Source organism: Gambusia affinis, linkage group LG01, assembly GCF_019740435.1.
Source record: "Gambusia affinis linkage group LG01, SWU_Gaff_1.0, whole genome shotgun sequence".
NCBI lineage: Eukaryota > Metazoa > Chordata > Actinopteri > Cyprinodontiformes > Poeciliidae > Gambusia > Gambusia affinis.
The window spans coordinates 5,821,635-5,842,645 of record NC_057868.1 but is presented as its reverse complement, the minus strand read 5'-3'; the positions used below and the strand labels follow the sequence as shown (position 1 = coordinate 5,842,645).

General features: G+C 39.5%; 1 protein-coding gene across 1 annotated transcript in view; it reads right to left on the bottom strand.

The window, feature by feature from the left end:
* Positions 1–13,284, bottom strand: part of lrp1ab (low density lipoprotein receptor-related protein 1Ab) — a 93,422-nt gene extending 80,138 nt beyond the window's left edge. The window contains exon 1 of the mRNA XM_044112038.1: positions 12,665–13,284. Coding sequence (XP_043967973.1) covers positions 12,665–12,737 — 73 coding nt within the window. The 5' untranslated portion in view covers positions 12,738–13,284. The remainder of the gene's footprint in view (positions 1–12,664) is intronic.
* Between the last annotated feature and the right edge of the window lie 7,727 nt (positions 13,285–21,011).

Genomic DNA, 21,011 nt, shown 5'->3' with positions numbered 1-21,011 from the left:
AAAGTCTGAAATAATACAATACAATATCTAGCAACCCTCTACAAGAGGGAAATCTTTATTTTATGTGTACTCGGAAAAGAATCTCTTGCAAAGTGGGACAAAAGCAACCCATGGTGGCCATCTGAGTGGGGGAGGTTGTTGATGCTTTACAGTCCGAGGAAGGACAGCATCGAAGGACTCATTGTGATTCCCTGCAGGGACTCAGCCCTCACTCGCCCTGGATGACTTGCTTTCCTATGTACTTGGCAGGCGGGGAGGTGTTTGAGGTGGGTAGTGGAGGGGCGGGGGTGCACAGCAAGAGGGCTGCGATGTGACTGAAATCACAAGAGAGCAATGGAGCTCAGCGTTTCATTGCAATCACGTTCTTTAGCGCAGTTAAGCTACGGTGGTTAGACTCAGCTCCTTTTTCATGTGGCAGCGCAGGGTGCGTGAGTCAAACAATAGGACTGTCACATTCTTCGTCCGCACAATTAGAGGCTGAAGGGCTGAGCAGATCCCCTTCTAGCACACGCATTATTTGAACAAAATCTTGACACTCAAGGAGATTAAGCGGTGGAGTTAGATTTCAACATGTAGAACAATGGCATAGCCCTGGTCTTTATTTACACAATGTCGAGAACACGGTTTACATGACACACTTTATGGGATGCTACAAAAAAGCATTTTGACAGTTTCTAGATATTTTAGCTCAGAAATATGACAGATGTGTCTCAATAAATTAGAATATGACTTAAAAGTTAATTAATTTCAATTCTAAAACAAATATACTCTGATATGTTGATGATTATGGCTTGTAGGTAATAAAAACACTAAGTTCAAGTACTCAGAAAATTGACAATATTACATGAGATCAAAACAAAGACTTATAATACACAAGTTATGTTAAAGTCTACAAAATCAAATGAGAAACTGCTGTTCAACACGTAGTCATGGATAGCCTTCAAAAGGACAACATGAGATTAATGGAAAGTTGAGTGGAAGAAAAAGCAGTTACAAAAGTTTAAACAACTGAAACTTTCAAGAGATTGTAGAGCAAAGTGTGATCAAGAATGTGAATGAAATTATTCTCAAGGTGTGGACTGTGGTGCTTCAAGAGCCAGCACATGCAGATGTTTTCAGGACATTGAGTTCCTTTAGCTGTAAGTCATATTCATCAACATTAGAGTATGAAAAACATCGTTCTGAGAGTAATTAATCAAGTTATATTTTTTAACTTACTTACACAAAAAAACAAAAACAAAAAAAACAAAGCACGTTTCTGACGATATGATGTGTGGAAAATGACAGAGACAACATCAAAAAGGCCCAACTGGTTTGGTTTTACTTCAGCATACAGAATAGCACAGATAGCTGATTAAGCCTTTTTTATTTGTTGTCAGTCATTCTGCCTAGACAACCAATATCCTGGCATGTTTCCCGAACTGCAGTAAATTTGCCATATGAAGCCAATCCCCTAAAGTCCTTGGTTGCTGTGAGAAGCAGCTGTGCTGAGCCACTTGTTCCTTATGAGCAAACATAAAACTGGAAATAAAACATTGTGGGTTCTAATTATATTGTCGTTTTACACACGAGCATAAGATGACCGCAGAGAAGGGAGAACTTCTGAGTCTGATTGGGAGCTTGTGGCTAATGAGGGGCTAAATCCCAGGGGTGGAGATTTCGGAGGGGTTTTACAACCGTCCCCTTCAGCAGTTTTCTTTCAAAATCCATCTGTCATATCTTTAACGGAGATGTGAATTACTAATCCAGCCAGACTGGATTTTTTTAAGTGACTGTTAAAATGCTGACAACTTCAAAGGCAGTTACAATTCATCCCGGAACCTTAAACTCATACATCTTACTGACGAAAGCGGAGGAGAAACGCATTCATGAACTTGACAGAGACAGATCCAAGAGCGAACAGTAAATTGTACACTGTTTCTCACTTGAATCCATCTAAACCTGGTGTGTGATGTCATTACAACACACAAGTACATCCTGCCAAAAGCTACTCACCCTGTTGTGCTTACATGAAACAACTAGACCAAGGTTTTCTCATCAAAAAACACAACCTAATTTGAAAGTATAGGACCTGGAAAAAAACTGAGAAATAAACTGAGTTATGTAGGAATAAGGAAACTATATTACAGAGTAATTCTGCAAAATTAATTGTAATTCCCTTTCACTGCAACTTGGGGTGTATTTACACAATGGATTTCCATCCAGTCCTTTCCTCTTCTAACAGAATTTCTTTCACTACCCTGTATTTAGCCTTTCTAATCAACGCTAACGATATCCTTCCTTCTGAAGAAATGAATCCCCGTAGCATGCTGCTGCCACTGCCGTGCTTCACAGTGAGAATGGCGAGTAAAGGGAGATGTGTCACAGTTCTGCACACCGGTCAAAGTTGCCAAATGTGGTCTCATCTGACCAAAGCGCCTTGAGGAAAACCCACTACTCTTCCATAAAGGCTAAATTTGTGGAGCACATCACTAATCACTGTTTTTGCCAGGGCGGTCAGCATAGTTGGATGGTCATTTCTTTGTAGCTCTGCACCATCTTCTCCCTGACCCATTCTGCTGTGTTCTTTGGTCATCTTGAAGTTGTTCGTTCACCATGTTCTTTGATGAACCTCTGAGGTCTTCACAGATAGATACTAGGTTTCAGTTCACCTAAAGAGTTAAAACACATGTATATGTTTGTCACATTTTTAAGGTTTGTATTTGTAAAATATCTTAAAAACCTTGCATCCTTTTCTTTACACTACAAAACCATAAGCTACTTTGCGTTGGATTATCATATAAAATCCCGACGACCTGAAGTTTCTAGAGGTACCGTAACACACACATAAAAAATGAGAGTGTGACTGCTTACTAACATTTCTTCCCCTCACTATTTTCACAAAGAATACAGTATTTTGAAGACAGAGTGTTGAGTCCAAAAACAATGTCTTTATTTTGGCTTATTCAGTTGTGAAACGTACTGAAAATTGAGGAAACACCATAAGTAACAACATTTTTTGCAAAGCTAAACTGGCTCACAGGCTCATCCGTAATTTTGTCACCGAGAGATTTACTGAACAAATGTTTAAATCTTGAGCTATAATACACATAATGCTGTAATCCCCAAGTTACTTCCTGGAATGTGGATGCACCGGCTCTAGTAGGGTGACTGGATATAACTTTTGAGCACACTGCCAAGCCTTATTTACTGCAAGCTGCCCTTCCTTCTGCATTATATCCTGAACAGCGTACAATGGCTGTTCCCCCCCCGAGCACAATGCATAGCAAAAACCATTACGTTCTAGCAAATGCATAAATGTACACAAAGCACCACTCCTAAAGAACCGTCTGTCCCAAGAGACTGATAAAGTACTCTCAAGGCCATCTGTTCCTTCACACAAGGCAATTTAAGTGTTTCCCTGTTTTTATGTAATCCAAAGAAAAAACCCAATCTCAAACGCTGAGAGGAAGTCTCAGGGATGAAATAGGATGCAGTGGTGAGTAAATGGTGTGGCACCAATTCATCAGCCAAAGTGATGAAAGCCTCCAGACACCATCACCAGCTGGGATGAAACTCCTCCCCCAAGCCCCAGCCCAGACCAGTTCCCTCTTCCTAAATAAGGCCATCCTCCTCCACAGATCAACTCCAGAACCATGCAGCACATTCCAGCACCTTCTAATTGGTTTCATGTGTGGAGCTTTGACTAAGAGAAAAAAAAAAAAGAAGAGATGAACAGCTTTGCTTTCGAATTCAAGGAAATCTTCTGAAGTGTGACGATGTAGAATGATGTCCCTGCCTCTGCTACACTTATTGTGAGTTTTGATTTTTCTAAATACAGGCACATCAGGGAGTCAGGCAACAATATACCAGACATGTAGGATTTCCTTTTGATTCCAATGGGAATGTCGCTCAAAATTACTGGATCCAAGTATTAAATAAACCCTTTGGAGATATTTTGAAGGTCGATCAGTGCAGCATGTATTCTATTAAGTGCTGTGAAAAGATCACAACCAAATGGGGACAAAGAAGAGCCTAAAGGGTTAAATACAGCAGATAAATGGACTCTGTCTTTATAGCCTTGCTGGGATGCAATGAGTACAATATGAGGAAGGCCTGGTTCTCATCAACCGTCAACTCTACCCTTTGTGTTCCTTCAATATGAGATCACAACTTCTAGAGAGACAGGAAAGTAACATGACTGCACTTTATTATTTGATACTGAAGTCAGTTTGGTAGAGTTAAAAAGAACATAAGGAAAGTAGTAGAAAGATAATCATTTAGTCAGCACTTTAGTAAGTCAGTAATGATAAAGAAAAACTTTCCCACTATCTAATAGTTAACCTACAGAATGTTTCACATTTTTTTAAAAAAGCACATATATTTATATATAAAACCAGAACTGTAAAAATATTGGCAGCATAAAGCATAAATAAATCACAATATACTTTTCCATTGGTTTTCAAACAACATAATTACTTTTAAAACACACTTTCCGGGAGAAAGAACAAAAAAATAGAATTACGATTGGTGACATAGCATCTGTAATAGATGCAAATGCAAGTCAAGTAAATCACAGAAACAATCATAGTGTAGCTGTTTATTGGTCACACTGCTACAAAAATCATGGAAAATGTAGGTGAAATCTGTGGCATTAAACATCTCTTTACTCACAAACAAGAGTCTTTGTTGGAATGAGGTTTTGCCTCAGGATATTGAAACCATTTAAATCTTGGATTTAAGGGAAGAGTCCAAAGATCAGGGCTCGTAGAGACTACTGAAGCAAAAGAAGCAATCAGACCACTGGGGTGAAAGCAGCTGCTGCTTGTGAACATAAAGTCTGTAAACTAAAAACGTCTTTCTTCTTCTTTTCATAGGCAGTGTTATTAGTTGCAATGACATTGCCTATTTTTGTCTGTGTTTAACCCAGAAAACAGAAGGTGTTTTCTGGATTCTTTCCATCAACCAAACATTAGCACAGGGACTTTTTAAGGCTAAATGACAAGTGACAAAAGATAGCGGCCTAACAGACCTCAAAATGATATTTTGACAGCTACATTACGTAGGGTTTTACCCATTTGAGTGAAACCCTATGTTTGTGGCAAAGAGTGAGACATTCACAGTCACTTCTCTGTAAGGAGCCCAATTCTGATGGGTACCTGACATAAACAATGCTTGTGACACAATTGTTCAGAGAAGTGAAAGAGCTACAGGTGCCAGACTGTGAGGTCTCTGGACTACTGAACTCAGAACAGAATAGTTCTCTTGACTTCCTTTTTCTTCCTGTAGAAAATCAACAGAATTCATTAAGAACTTCAATTCAATGAAGAGGCTTTCCCATTACTACTTTTCAGCTGGACGTATTGCATTATCCAACTTAAGTGTTTCAAAAGTAACACTATAATACATTTAGTAACATTTAACTTAAGTTAAATGTAACTATAATAGATTTAGTTACATTTAACTTAAGTTAAATGTAACTTAACTTAAGTTAAAGTTAAGTTAATTTAATTTAATTCTGGGTTAAGTTTAACCCAGAATCTTTAATTACATCATGAGATGTACACACAAGACAGCATTTTAAAAAATTGGGATAAGAGACAACATAACCAATCTGATTGGTGGACAAACTTAAAACACGTTCATGCTGCTTCCAGAGGAGAGTTCTTCTACACCCATCCACCGCTCTGCATACATACACAGCTAAGTGTGATAACAGACGGACAGTCCAGCCAGATTCAACCATTATGAAAACACAATACAAGAGCCAGAAAATGTAGGCTGAACCACAAAAATGGAGGCTTTCACTGCAACTTAAACTCCTGTAAATCCTGGCTTGAACCAGCCCTGTGAAGCAACTGGGGAAAGGCAGGGATGAGGAACTAATCCAGTGGGTTGGGAGAGCGAGATGATTTACTTTGTCTGAAGGGTGATTGTTCCTGTGATTTAATGAGAGCGTCGCCCCTCATTAGGATCGCGATCAATAAGGCTGAAGGGAGTAAAGTTACTGGCTCTCTGATGTCTTGAGATGTTGCTTCAATATTTTCATATAGTTGTTTTCACAGGATACCTAACAATAGAAGAAGAAAATATTTACTTCTCATCGCTAAAGATTTAATCTTTGTATTGAGGTTTATAAGATTATAAGATGTCAGCGATCCACAGAAAACTAGGAATGCCCATTAAAGCTTCTTGAAATGATTCACATACATACATGTTGGTGAAATTGGGGCAAAAATAGAGTATTAAAAAGAAAGGTCAAAGATTAAAAGTCCCTAGTATAGATACAGAGGTTATTCTTAATCAATAAGAGAATATTAATTCCATTTTAGCAAAAGAAACAACCTGATGATGTTACAGGAAAGGCCAATATCAATTTAGAGTTTCAATTAGAAATTTAAACGCACCATATAATATTAATGTTAAGATGAGGAAATCCAAAAAATATATATTTTTTGTAGAAATATGCAATATTCAACAGTTTGGCAACAAAATGTTTCAAAAAAGGTTTTTGAAAGACTGCTTCATTTAGGATGTAAGTGTTAGATAAACATTTGCTTTAGTGCAAACATGACAGAACTGAACTTACAGCCACAATCCAAAAAGAGCAGGCTCTGTGACTTTGATTAAAGCAAACAGCTCTGACACTTTGCAGCAGCCCATGAAATTGAGCCCCATCTCCATGTATCAGCCTTTCTGCCCCAACTGAGTGCGAAAGCGGCCGACTGTCCTGAGATTAATCGATTCTCCAGTCAAGCCCAAAGCCAGCAACTCCCATCGACATGTCAGCGCGCACGTGCAAGAGCTGAAAAACCTCAGTGCCAGAGAACACAGAGACCAGCAGGTTGCCTCCAAAAACAAGCGGCGAAGATCACTGGTCAGGCTAAAGCACCACGTGATGAGTTCGTCAACAAACAAAACAGAACAAAGTCTATATTTTTGCAGCTGCTGAGAAATTCCAAGGTTTGAACAACACTGTCTTCTTATCTTGGGATAGAAAAAGAATATAAAATCAACAGAAAGGCTCTTTATCTATTATCTGGGATGAATCTCAAATACAAAAACCTACACTTGCTTACTCTACTAAAGCCAATCCATTTCTGTCTGGGATCTTTGGCTTCAAATGGTGCAAACAGCGATGTAAACATTAATCTTAACCTGGTTTTATCTTCTTTTAGCAATCAAACAGAGTCGGAAGTCAGGGGACAAAACCATGATCTATTTTCAAACTAAAAGTCAAGAAAACCCAGCTGTTATCGCTTCATGATTGTATTCACTCTGTGGAGTGGATCAAAATGGAAAACACCTGCAACAAAGACTCCGCTAAAATATGCAGCATATATTAGCGGAGCATACTCAACTAGATTTGACTACAGTCACTTTTTTTTTTTAGCATATTCTGAAAAATGTGCTAAAAAAACAAATTTTTTTTTTTTTAAGGATGAAGTGATTAATTGGAGATGGGGCGTGCAGCAACTCCAAGTTGACCTCCCCTTTGACAGGTTCAATAGGGTGCTATTACCTGTTGAATTTGGATGAAGGCTGTTAAATGTCTGAGCCAGATGTTGTCAGTGATGGTACGGTCTCATTCACAGAGTCAGTCAAACATGCAGGCAACTCAGGAATTTAATATCTGCAGCCTCCAAGGCACATTTCACTTACAGGGATTCAGCTTTTTAACATTAGGGAGATTACAACATCATAACTTTGAGATTTACCACTGTAAAATCAAAATCAAATCAAATTTGTATAACACATTTCAGCAGCAAGGCATTTCAAAGTGCTTTACATCATATCAAACACAAAAACACAATGCAACACAGAATCAAGAATTAAAACACAACATCAAGGCAGACTCCGTCAATAAATTTGCAATTGATTACGTTTCAAATACAACTCTAAACAAGTGGCTTTTTAGTTGAGATTTAAAGGAAGTCAGTGTTTCAGCTGTTTTACAGTTTTCTGGAAGTTTGTTCCAGATTTTTGGTGCATAGATGCTAAATGCCGCTTCTCCTCGTTTGGTTCTGGTTCTGGGGATGCAGAGCAGACCAGAACCAGAAGACCTGAGAGGTTCTGGAAGGTTGATACAACAGCAGCAAATCTTTAATGTATTGTGGTGCTAAACCATTCAGTGATTTATAAACCAACAACAGTATTTTAAAGTCTATTCTTTGAGCTACAGGGAGCCAGTGGAGGGACTTTAAAACTGGTGTTATGTGCTCTATCTTCCTGGTTTTAGTTAGAACGCGAGCAGCAGCATTCTGGATCAGCTGCAGCTGTTTGATTGATTTGTTGGAGACGCTGTTGCAATAATCAATACGACTGAAGATAAACGCATGGATGAGTTTCTCTAGCTTGATTAAGGATCATTTAAACGCATGAATTTAAAAAAGAAACAAAAAAAATGTAACTTAAAAGTCATTCTTCACAAGAATCATTGCTATCTCAACAAGGTACAGAAATAATTTGTTTTGCCAGTGACTAATCAATCACGCTAGACGGGTTTAGTGTTAAAAATGCTCTTAAGTTGTTCTATATATTTATTTTTTACTAATTCCTCAACATTTTAAATTATACGATTCCGAAGTAAAGCTCCCGCACATCGCAAAAAATGTTTTAAGCAACATTTTTTGACAGAGTGGAATGTTTTATTGTTGTATTCTGATTGTTTTCCTGTACAAAGTATTTTATTTTTGACAGGAAGACAGTCAACATTTTAGAAATCACAACACTGACATTTCGATTGGTAATTCGGCGACACACTCCAAAAGGAAAGTCTGCATCCTATATTTCTAGGAATGCATGACATTAGGAAAAAAATGAAATTGAGATGTTATTCTTGAATATTTCAGTGATGACACTGATTTTGCCTGACTGTTCTCTTTCTTGTCTGTAACAACATTGATCACTCTCCTTAAGCCTTAAGAGCTTGGACACTAAGGTCTGCAGAAAGTGTGAGAGTAAAAGAAAGTCAAAGCCAGATATATTATTTGGGTAGATACATGACTCCTAAACCAACCAAATATTGCATGCAAGCAATCCTTCACACTGTGACATTGCACTGCACAAAACTGCAGTGAAAAAAAAAACTACATATTGAACAGTTCTAGATAACCTTGAGGGGTTTATTTAATTATCTTATAAAAAAAAAAAAAAATACGGATTACATTTTAAAAATTAAAACAAACTAAACATACAGAAGGAAAATGATGAATCTGAAAAATAGTTGCTTCTTTACATTTAAGATATTACTTTCATTTGGAAAAAAATGAAATTAATATGCATGTACATGAACGTCGATTTGCTACAAGGACAAAATAATTCGACACCAAAAAGTCCACACAAATAATTCAACTTTATTTATATTTTTAAAAAAATCAAATTCCCTGCTAAATATTTTTCTTAAGTATTTATTTAGGCTTTAACAAAAGAAGAAAATGGACTTGATTACTCAAAACAGAGTGTTCCCTTGTACAAACCTCACTGCTTTTTGTCAGTGAAACTGAGGTGCCTTAAGTCTGAATATTACTCTTAGCATCATATGAGAAGAGAATATTTACTAAATAAGAGTAATATATTACTTTTTTTTTTTTTGCCTAAATGACTTTTAAAAATGACACACCCTTGACTCTTAGAATAATAATCATCTGAAATTCAGCTGAGACTATGAAATATTCCCTCTTTGGTACAAACTAATCGTTAAAGAGGCACAGCTGTTGAGATGTTTCAGTTTGCTGTGGGGTTCTTGGTTTTGTGGTTCCTGAATGGATCTGGTGAATAATGGATTACCAAAACTGTTTTCCTCTGCCCAATAAACCATACAATAAAACAAATCTCTGGGGAAATACGGCCATGTTAGTCATTGACCAACATGCAGAGTTCCTATGATAATATTTCAAAATCCATTACTTTTCTCCAGCTCCATTTTCAGCTTTTTCCAGCGTTTTCTATGACATCATGCACATGCAAGTACACACCATGTGCCTGCTCAAATAAAATACAGATCTATCAAAGCCTGGTTTGTGATGAGTAACTCATTCATTTCCTGGAAGTAGGAATTCCAAATTGTTGTTTTGCATCTAAGCTGAGCCTTAAGTTCGGTTTCAAAAACAGAAAATATCTGGAAGACAAACTGCAGGGAAATTTGCCCTTTTAGGTTTCTTAATCCACTACAACAAAACAAAAAAATATATAGTGGTATCTTAGGGGAACCATAAATTGATTGATGACTTGGACAAAAACTCAAATTGTGATGCGGAAAACTAAAATTATACATGGTCATTCAAATAGGAAGCAATGTAAGAGGTTGATTTTTCTATAAATTCAGCATTTTATCATCTTAAATAAGATAAAGTCTGGAACTTGGGACTTTCTTTCATACTCAATTTAAATTTGCCTTAAACTATCCAAATTTGGTAAAGGATTAAATCTAATTACATATTTTTACAGAATTTTTAGGGCTGTCTCCTATTTAAGGACTACCTTATGGAATAAATAAACAAAATAAAATAAAAAAAATACAATATGACAATTTTGGCCAAAAATATGAAAAGGTTTAATTTGAAACAGCTTGCCTACTAAAGGAGCACTACTAAGGGTGACAGCTGGTGCATCTTTAGTTTCCAATCCTTGACTGCCAGTACATTTTACCACTAGAAACAAAATTTCTAAAAGCCAATTTTGTAAACATTAGTGGCAATATACAGCAAAAGATGGGAGACAGTCAGCACAGAGGTACTCTAAGCTCTATACAGCCTGTAAAAACTCTGGTATTTACTCTGACATGTCACTATGGCGATTTTAAACCGTAGAAACAGTAGGATGACTGTTTAGCAGTTTTTAAAGTATGGCTTTTTATAACCTCAGAAGTGGTGCACTCGTAGCAGAGTATGAAATCTACACACTTATCGTTGCGTCTTTTTAAATAATTGGGGATTTGAACACAAAAAGCAAATTTACTTTGTGACCCGTTGACACTGTAAACTCAACAGGTTTCTGCCAGCATTTGGCACATGCAGGATGTCAGCATGAGCTCTACAAATCTGTTCTTTCTGACAGATGCTCTTGTTTGTTTGTAAAATCCAAAATCCCTAGGAGAAATCACGGTTTCGCAAGAAAAGACAAAATGCGACTGGCACAAAATGTTAAACATGTCCGAAGAAAATGGATTGAAAAGCCCTTCGGCAAGCCTGGAAAACTACTGGTCAAGACCACATGAGAATCGGTCTGCTCGGCAGCAAAACTGAAAGAAAAGAGGGCAGTCGCTCAAAAGTCATGCACAGTACAGTTACTATGCATCAACTTCAGTGGACTGATTCTTCTCCTCATTTCACTCCCTCCTTTTTTTTCCCAATCACATCTAAGTTGGATTAATGGTCTCCCTGTGTCCAGATGTTGCATAGTGATGGAGGCAGAGGGTGGAGCCTGCATACTTCTGCAACCTCAGCTACAGCTTACATTCTGAGCAGGCCTAATTTATGGAAGATCTGGTAAAACAGCAGGCCTTTCGTGCTCGTTTTCGCAGACATAAAGCCTGGTTGACAGCAATCTAGCAGTTACGCCTTCCTTTCTGGGATGGCACAAACTAAAATTATACATTCGAACTCACAATCGCATGCAGCCAGGTCATGATCTGGAACTGGGCAGGTTTGGTACAAGTTTGTGGCTTTCCATGAACTGAAATGGTGCCAAAAAGAAAATTAGTGAAAATGGGAAAAATGCTGCCACTCACCGAGAAAGAGCAGGCGGTTAGTTCAACAAGTCTGCAACGCATTGTCACAGGAGCAATGGTGCATTTGATACCTCATAATTACCAAGAGGGATTCGGGAGCATTAAAGAGCTCCCGGGACGTAAGAGGATAAATACACGACTATTCATTTCACTCTTCAGCCAAAATACCTGGCTGTCACCAATAAACTGTAATTCCCAGGCAGCCCACAGACGGCATACACGTCAGGACAAGCCACGCCATTAAGAACCAGGCAGATAAACGTTGTTTTCATTTTGCGCCAAGTAACTGAAAACAAACATGAAAGCTGATCCGGAAGATATGTTCCCGCATCCGCTTTTTTTTTTCTTTTTTTTTTTTTGAATAAGGATGCAAAACGTCTTTATTTATCCCCTTTTTGTTTTGTTTTATTAATTATTTTGGGATCCTAAAAGCAGCAGGTTGGTTTGAATGGTTGCTACCAACTGTAGCTGCAAAGAAGATGATGTGTTCTGTTGTTGTTTGTTTAGGAAGGGGAATTAACAGCAGATCAAAATTGCGTCGTTTTTGTCTGTAAATAGGTCGCTCAGGAATGAGCTGCGATGGTACCTGCTGAATATTCAGTGAATAACCTCACTGTCTGCCGTCCTCACATGGAGGCCCCTTTTCTGTCTGTTCAGACAGAAGCCGCTACAAACGCAGGGAGATTTTCAGGCCAAAATAAACCTAAATGTACCAAACTCTCTCTGGGAAAAGAAAAAAAGCTCCCCACTTCAAATAAGGCTTCGTTGTAGAAAAAAAAAAAACAAAAAACTGTATTTCTTTTTTTTTTTTTTTTCGCTTGACTCCAGCTCTGATGACCACATAGGCCTATGCACGGATGTTTTCCCCAAACCCTATAACAGACAAAAGTGTCCATTTCTTCATAAATAAAGATTTAAAAAAAAAAACACACACACACACAACAGGCTTCTTACCTATGGTGGCACCGTTAGGAGACATGACCTCCAAGCAGAGAATAAATCCCAAGTAGAACAACCTCATCGCCATCTCCTGAGCAATGCCCGATGGCACTGCTGCTAGAACCGAAAAGATGAAAAGTTGGCTGGATTTCTAATACCGAACCACCTCATCCGAACCTTTCTCAATGGTCCGGGGTGCGATCGTTCCTCCAGTTGCACCCACACGGTGGTCTCTCCAGACGTTCTAGTTTTTTGTTGTTTTTTTTGTTTTTTTTTGCAATAATAATTTTTTAAAAAAGAAAAAAAAAGAGAGAGAGAGCAACTACAGCCCGATGAGGCTAAGGGCGATGCAGCAGCACCGTCATGTATATTTATAACTGATTATCGGCGTTCAAACATGATGCGTAGTGGAAGCTGTGTCTCTGTGTGCCTGACAAGCGGGTCGTCCAGTTTGTACAAAAGGAGCGCTGCAGCCGCCCACCCGTCCGAATCTTTCCGTGGCAAACTAAAAGCAGAAATGAAAATGAAAAAAACGCGTTTCTTCCCAAGGAGCGCCAACGTCTCCCTGCGCCTCTGGATGCATGAGTGGATGGTCAGCGTCTCCGAGCCTCAGCACAGTGGACGTGCCCGTGACGCAACGCTCAACTCCTTAAAATGGGATTACTGAGGGGCAAAACTGCGCATGCCTCCAATGCAACTCGTTTTTTTTAAGAGTATGGCACTCTGATTTGTCACATAATAGTGTGACGGCAACGTCAAAGCACATGTTTGTTCTGTTCCACCTTTATCTCTATTTTTTAGAGTCCTCGTCTCTATCGGCTCAACCCTCTTAGAAGAGTTGAGCCTTAAGGTTCACAAATAGTTCAAATTAGTTTTACTCAGATGATTTTATCGCATTCAAATTTGGTGGTTGTGCATATTTTTGTGTTGTTAAGTAATGTTTTATTCAGTATTTTTCATGTAAGTCTTATTCTATTAGCACCATGTTTGAAGTTCCAAGGTAATTTTTTGCGCTTCATCTCACAATTTAAAGGCTAAATGTCACTGAATTCCAAAAACAGAAAATCTAAATAAATTGTTTTAAATTATAGTAAATAGTTGTAAAATGCATTTCAATTTACAGACAATATTGATATTTTTTTTTATTGGAGGAATTCACTTGGTAATATTTGGAGCACAATACATATCAGATATGAATTTTTGTCATGACATTTAAGATCCAGGAAGTTTGATTGTGCAGGAAATGGGTTGGGGGGTTGGAAAACATAAGGATCTGCTGCTCTTGTCTTGCAGCAATAGGCGTTGGGTTTGAATCCCAGTCTGTGAACATTCTGTCTGAAGTTTGCAAGTTCTCAAGGAACATGTGTGGTGGGTTCTCTCACAAATGAGAGGACCCACATATTGCCAGCTGCTTCTGACAATCAAAAATATTCCGGCTAAGTTGTTATAAATACTCGACATATTTATGCATCTTTGTTTGCCCTTTGTATCTCTGTGTTGCCATGTTTTCTAGTGGAGATTTGATTGTACTTCAAAAATCCATAGTTTAAATTTTGATTAGAATATGGGGGAATTTCTCTTCCATATGAGTAGCAATATAATTTGCTCTAGAAGGGATCTATTGCTTACATAAAAAAGGAGCTATTCCGTGAGGTTTGATTATGTGGTATTACAGCCTGCCTTATTCTCATACGTTGAGAATTGCTCCTTGGTGAGGGAGAAAACGGGGGCTGCAACTGGTTCACTATACAGCGGGCATGGTGGCTCAAATTTTCTACCAACTCCGGAGCTTCTTTTCATACGAAAACATAGCAAGTTTTAATAGTTTTTTTTTTATCAACTTTGTTAGGGTTCATCAGTATGACTTCTACTTTCAAGTACTTCTCATTCAATTAAATCTCTTACACACACAGAGATAGATGTGGTGGAGAAGTATTACAGAAAATCACTGCTAAAAATAGTATGATGTGTATGTGACAAAATGATGCAACCTGATGCTTTCGTCCTAATAATAGATCCTTGTGGAAAAACAAAATAATGGGTCGAGGTGTACGTGGACGAGTATCAGAGTATCAGTATCAGACGAGTATCATGTATGTACGGCACCACTAGATGGCAGACTTTAGCATAGAACTATGCTAAAGTCTGCCATCTAGTGGTGCCGTACATACATGACTGCCCGCCCTGACAAAGAAAGCAATCTCTGCATCCACCCAGTCCATCCATCTGCTGTCTATACCCTCTTATTCGTGTGGGGTCTGTGGAGTCGTGCTGAGCTGGATTCTGGGCGAAGGGCGGGGGAAACCCTGGAAACAATACAGCAACACACAAACATCCATGCACACACTCAGTACTGAGGGCAATTAAAAGAGATCAACGCAACTTGCATTTCGGAGGAAGCGGGTTTACCAGGAGAGAGCCAACGCATGCAGGGTGAGAACATCAAGAGTTTTAGAACGGCTTAATCTCAGTTAACTCCTGAATATTCTGCCTTTGTAAAACATCCTACTAGTATATTAATAATTGCCCTTTTTTCAGATTTATTATTGGAAAAACATGGAATCATTAGCAATAGAATAAAATAAACCACTTTGAAAACTGTTCTACGTTTTCTGATAACTAGAGATAGCTCGTTACATTTACTCTGATAAGTTACTTGAGTAACTTTTTGAGAAAAAAAATATTTTATGAGTAATTTTACTGAATTGCATGTTTTACTTTTGCTTTAGTAATATGACTGTGAAGTATTGTCACTCTGACTTGAGGAATTACTTTGGATATTCTAGCCAACACAAGAAATTTCAATGAAGAAAGAAAAAGCATATTTTAACAGAAAATGTACAAAAATGTACAGACTTCTACAGACTTCTTTTTTACACCTAATTTGTTGTTTTGATGTTATTTTCTATCTAATGAGCCATTTGGAGATCAATAAGACACAATAAACACTATACATTGTCAATAGGAGAACATAAAAAAGTTCTTTTATACACAGATTTTATGATCATTTACTCAGTAGTTGAGTAGCCTTTTCACCAAATACTGTGTTACTTGAATCAATTTTGTAAAGCTACTTTTTACTTTTACACAAGTTTGAAATATTTTAAAGTAATGCTACTCTTACTTGAGGTTTGGCTCACATCTGCTAACTGGTTGAATTAGAACATTTTATTTATTTGCAACAAATCTTAGATAAAAACATTATAGTGTTAGGGTTAGGGTTATTTCATTACCACAAAGTAAAACAACTGAATAACCAGCTGCAACTGTTCTATTTTATTATTTACAGAAGTAGTGCATATTTCAAAACAACCTGCAACTTGTGTAATTTATAATTTATAAATATCTACACCTAATGAGGTGTAGATATTTATTAATTTTTAATACTGCCTTTTTCAAGTTTGTATTGGATTGTTGGATTGATTTGGATTGTTTTGTGACTTCAAGCAAAGAAGGCCTTGTATAAATGAGATCTAATTCATGCAAGCTTAATCAGAAAACTGATTTCATTGTTTTGTTTTCTGAAAGAATTTTGAATCTCAACCTACAGAGGGCGCTGTGTGCTCATAATACATCCAGGAGTGGAATTTCAATCGTTTTACCAACATCAAAATGAAACCAACATATGGTTGAATCAATATTGCTTCAAATGTTAGAAATTCAGGGAGAGATGTCTGATTTCTGATTAAAACACATGCTGGTTGCAGAGATCTTCTCATAACATTTTAACATTTCCAAATACGGGAAATGTTAAAATATTACTCTCTTTACAGGCCTCTACAATGCATGCCAACATTCTATCTATATTTTGTCAAAACACCAAAAAGCAGGAGCCTGTTTTACTTTGTGATTCTGATGTCCCTGAAGTAGAGGATCAACTAAATAGCTTTCAGTTTACAGGTGTTTGTTTGGTAGCCTGAATTGCATGAAAGAATGTGAAGCATGTGAAGAATCTGAGAAAATCTGGTTGAGATGTCTCAAAGTCTGTTCACTCCAAAACGTTTCAGTACAATTACAAATGCTACACCGAAGTATAATAATCTTCAGTAATTCTTATAAAATCACTGGACAAGAAAACTCTGATTCAAGTCAATTAACGTTATCAGCAGGCTTACGGTCCTTCCTATTTGTCAACACCATAGACGAGCGTAATTGCTGGTGTCACCTTAACCTGAGAATGCGCCCTTTGTTACAGGAGGGGGACTGAGCACTGACAAGCAAAGAGAGACAGACGCCAGCATGCTGTGTGGGAGACAGCTTTGAAAGAGCGCCAGCGTAAACACTCCCAGACCACATGTTCTCCCAGGGCAGAGGGGCTGGCCTTTCTCCAAGCACATCTGCACACAATCCCTCAGCTCTTAGCAGGCCAGCCAAGGAGACAGACCAAGGCGAAGGAGGGGGTAGAAGTGATCGGAGACACTTCCACAACCTGCTCTTACTTTGATCTAAGTGTCAGCAATGGCCTAAAAATATATAATACAAATAAAGCATGGGGCATGCAGAAGAAAAACTGCAAGAAGTGACTCTCCTTTAGCAAGATTTTGAGTGTGATAGTTCAACTGAATCTGCATCACAACACCAGATCTCCGTGCCAGGCTTTGACGGCTGCGACCATTATCCCATTTGCAGATAAACCTTAAACAAATGGTTTAAGATGATGATTTAAAGTAGCCTCAGTCTGCCTCTGTGGAGCCCAGGCGTTTTGTATTTTACAACAGTATTCTGGTGCATTTTTAAACAAAATTAATATTGTATAATGCTGTAAAGGAATACATATTCATCTATTTTTCTGTCCTACAAGGCTTCCCTGCTTGATGCCATTTGATTTCCATGCAAATAAGTATCTTTGCAGTAGGATGACCTCTGAACATGCTATCCTTTCAACACCTGAGGAATGCAGAGCATGCAGCAGCAGCCTGTGTTCACTCCCCCCACCCCCTTCCCATGCTGACCCCACCTTACATCTTTCTCATCTGTAGCCTTCCCTCATATAACCTGTCAAGAAATCTGGTATGTAAATATGAGATCTGTCCAGGTCCACGCAGAACAACAGATTATAAAGTGCCTAAGAGATTGCTGCAGCCCTGTATGTTGATTAAAAATGATTGCTTATTGTGTACTCTTTGTATGAGAATGTGTTCTCTGTATTCTATTAATGTTGTAACGAGAGAATAGAATCGAAACATCTGATGTACTAATGTTTTATATGATTTTAATGATTGAAGTAATTATCGAAACATCTAATGTTCTGATGTTTTATATGATTTAAGTAATTATCGAAACATCTAATGTACTAAGATTTTATATGATTTTAATGATTGAAGTAACTTGTATGATTAAAGTTAAGTACAGAACAAGGAGAAGTAAGGTTGGGGGGTGGAGGCCGACACATGTAGTTGCAACTCGGAAAGTCCCAGAAAGTCCTAGGCTATGACACATACAGCTATAGCAACTCGGAAAGCCCCAAAAAGGCCCAAACACATAGTTTTGCAATAGGGTCATTGTGTCTCAAGCTGGAGTCTATTGCTCTCGGAAAGTCCCAAGATTCACAAGCACATTACCTCACAAGTGAGTCATCGTGCCCAAATTTGCAGATGGGCGGGTTGCGCAACTATGAAGCAGAGCACAAACTGTTCTTTGTCTTCCTCTCTCTCTCTCCCTCCCTCGGTGTACTCCCCAGGGAGGGAGAAAAGTATAAAAACATGAGACCGAGGTGATACGTTGTTCTTCGTCGCCGGCGCTGAGACTCTACACAAGTGTGGTAAGAAGACCAGCAGAGGACTACGCCCTGGAACCAAGAAAAGCGCCTCACAAGGAGGACAACGGAGCTCCTCACGCCGGACCAAAGGGCGAGATCCACCGACCCACTGCCTTGGTTCCTAATTAGATTTCCAAACTCTGCACTCTACCCAGCGATTTCAAAAATTACATCTCAACGGACTTGGGGAACTGAACAAAAGTCACAGGATCGACTAAGGGCTGTTCGGCTGGATGAAGCAGACAGTTCATTTTGTTTCGGTTCCAAAGAGGATTTATGATTTAAAGTCAAAGACTCTGACCAAGGACTACAAGGACTCCTGTTGCCAAGATCCGATACCATCGATGGGTATGAGTTGTGCCACACCCCAAAGCCTATTTGATAGATAGATGACAGTGTAGGGAGGTTGTTAGGTAAAGGTTGAATTGATCTAAACTATATTGATTTTCTTTGTATGGTAATCACAAGTAAATTCTGTATGCCTGTCATTTTCCATGCTAAAGCTTGCTTAATAAATACATATATCTTAAAAAATTCTGATTAGGTTGTGGACATTGAAATTAATTGAGTCACTCGAGTTAAAGTTCTTCTATTTATAGTAAAATCAGTATGCATGATTCTAGTAAAGTGGTGGCTTCGGACTTTCCTTTGGTGAGTGTAAATAATGACCTTGGGGCTTAAATCTTAGCCACTAAATAAAATCTAGCCGGTAACAAGTGCCCGTTACAAATTTAGAAAGAGAACTACCGTTAACAGAAGTGGTTATTGGAATTATACAGCTGTGAAGGCTACTCAGTTGGTTGTTCCTTAACTGAAAAGGGTCATAACTTCTGGATAGGAGGTAGTCAGCGCTAGACGTGTCTCTTTCGCCACCAGTTTAAACAGATTATCTCTTATAGATCTCATTCAGGGTAAGACCCAGGTCTTAGAGATTTTCCGGACCTGTTAGACAGAGAACTGGTTCAGTAGTCAGCCCGAGGAGTTGTGAGGAGAGGGCGGGCTGGCTATTGCAGTAACAAACATGGCGTCCCTGGGTGGGCCCAAGTCCAACGGAGTAGGAGGGCCTCAGGTACTAAGTCAGTAAAAACAGATGTGTGATTCTGAATAGCTCACTTAGTGGCTAGCTCCTAGGGAGAGGAGCTAGTGGTGACTGATAGGGCTGTCAGTCACAACCCTCGCAGTAACTGTATAGCATACAGGTGAGGGAAAGCTTCTACTGAGGATAAATGACCAGATCCAGACAGTGAAGCCAGTAGCCAACCCGGCCTGGACCCATCCCTGCTCTATATCGATAAGAGAGGCTTTGGGGGAGAGGCAACTCGAAGACAAAGAACAAGAATGGATAGTGAAGATGATGGATACTCGAAAGTTGGACCGATGCAAGAAAATCCACAAGGAAGTGACCTAGGCCACGAGGATGGCGAACAAAGTAAAGGAGAGTGGCGATCTATGCTCTCCACATCCCAACTACAAAGAACTCCAATGAATTTGCTGCTGCTTGGTGATGGATTTGATACATGGACTGAAGTAAATCGACGCATGTTCTTCAATCATCACTACCACTACAGGCAGGAGGACATACCGAACTTGATGGAAACTATAATTAACTCCAAAGGCATCTACAGCTGCTCCAAGCTGGACCATGGGACACGGCTGTGTGTGGCACCATGTCCGGTTAAGGTCAGCAAAAAGAGTGAGATCAAAGCCTGGCTGAAATGGTTTGCTGACCTGCTTGAGGAAAAGAAGGACAGTGAAATAAGGATGGTCTACAGCCCTTCTGAGAAATATGATGGCATAGTCAAGACAGCAACCCGGGCAGCTGGGTTAGACGGAATACTAGTGGACCCCCATGCCAGAGGAGTTAATCGCTACACGGAATGCCGTGGGGAATTGGAGCGGCTGGAAGCCTATGAGAAGGAGAAGAAGGAACGGAAACGAGCATCAGCCCCGGCTGTGAGAGAGGAGGAATCAGATGTGGCTGAGGCTCCATCCTGTTTCCCGAGCAGGAAGGGAACCCCCGTCAGAGAGCTGGGGTCGGTGGACATGGAACTCGTCAGCCTGATTTCGGACGACGAAGGACCATCTCAACCGGCTCCGTCGGCAGCCCAAGGAAGTCCTCGACCGACACGCCTGGAGGAAGCGAAGGAAGCCCTCCATCAGATAGTTCTGGAGGGGGAGCTGAAGAAGGCTGCAGCGAATTGGTCAACGCAGAAAGCCCAGCGGTCCGAGTTTCGCCCGACGCTTCACAGCACAGGGAGGAGACCATCGGCGCCGCCACGACATCGGGAGGAGAGCAGCTCAGACGACGCGGGGGACAGCACAGACGAGGAACTACGGGGACAGACCGAGGAAAAAGACCCAGAAGTCGGACGGCTGGAGGATGGCCCAGGAACTGGCCCCACTGCCGCCGGAGGCCATCTGTGTCAAGATGCAGACCGGGCTCAAGGTGTTTCAGCTTGTTGAGCCCATGGGACATCGAGGGTGATGGACTGATCGTGTTCTCCAACCACAAATACAAGATTCACAACCGGGAATTCGAGGGACCTCAACGTCAAGCGGAGAGAGTTATCAGCAAAACTCACTGCTGCTGCGGGAAGCGGCCAG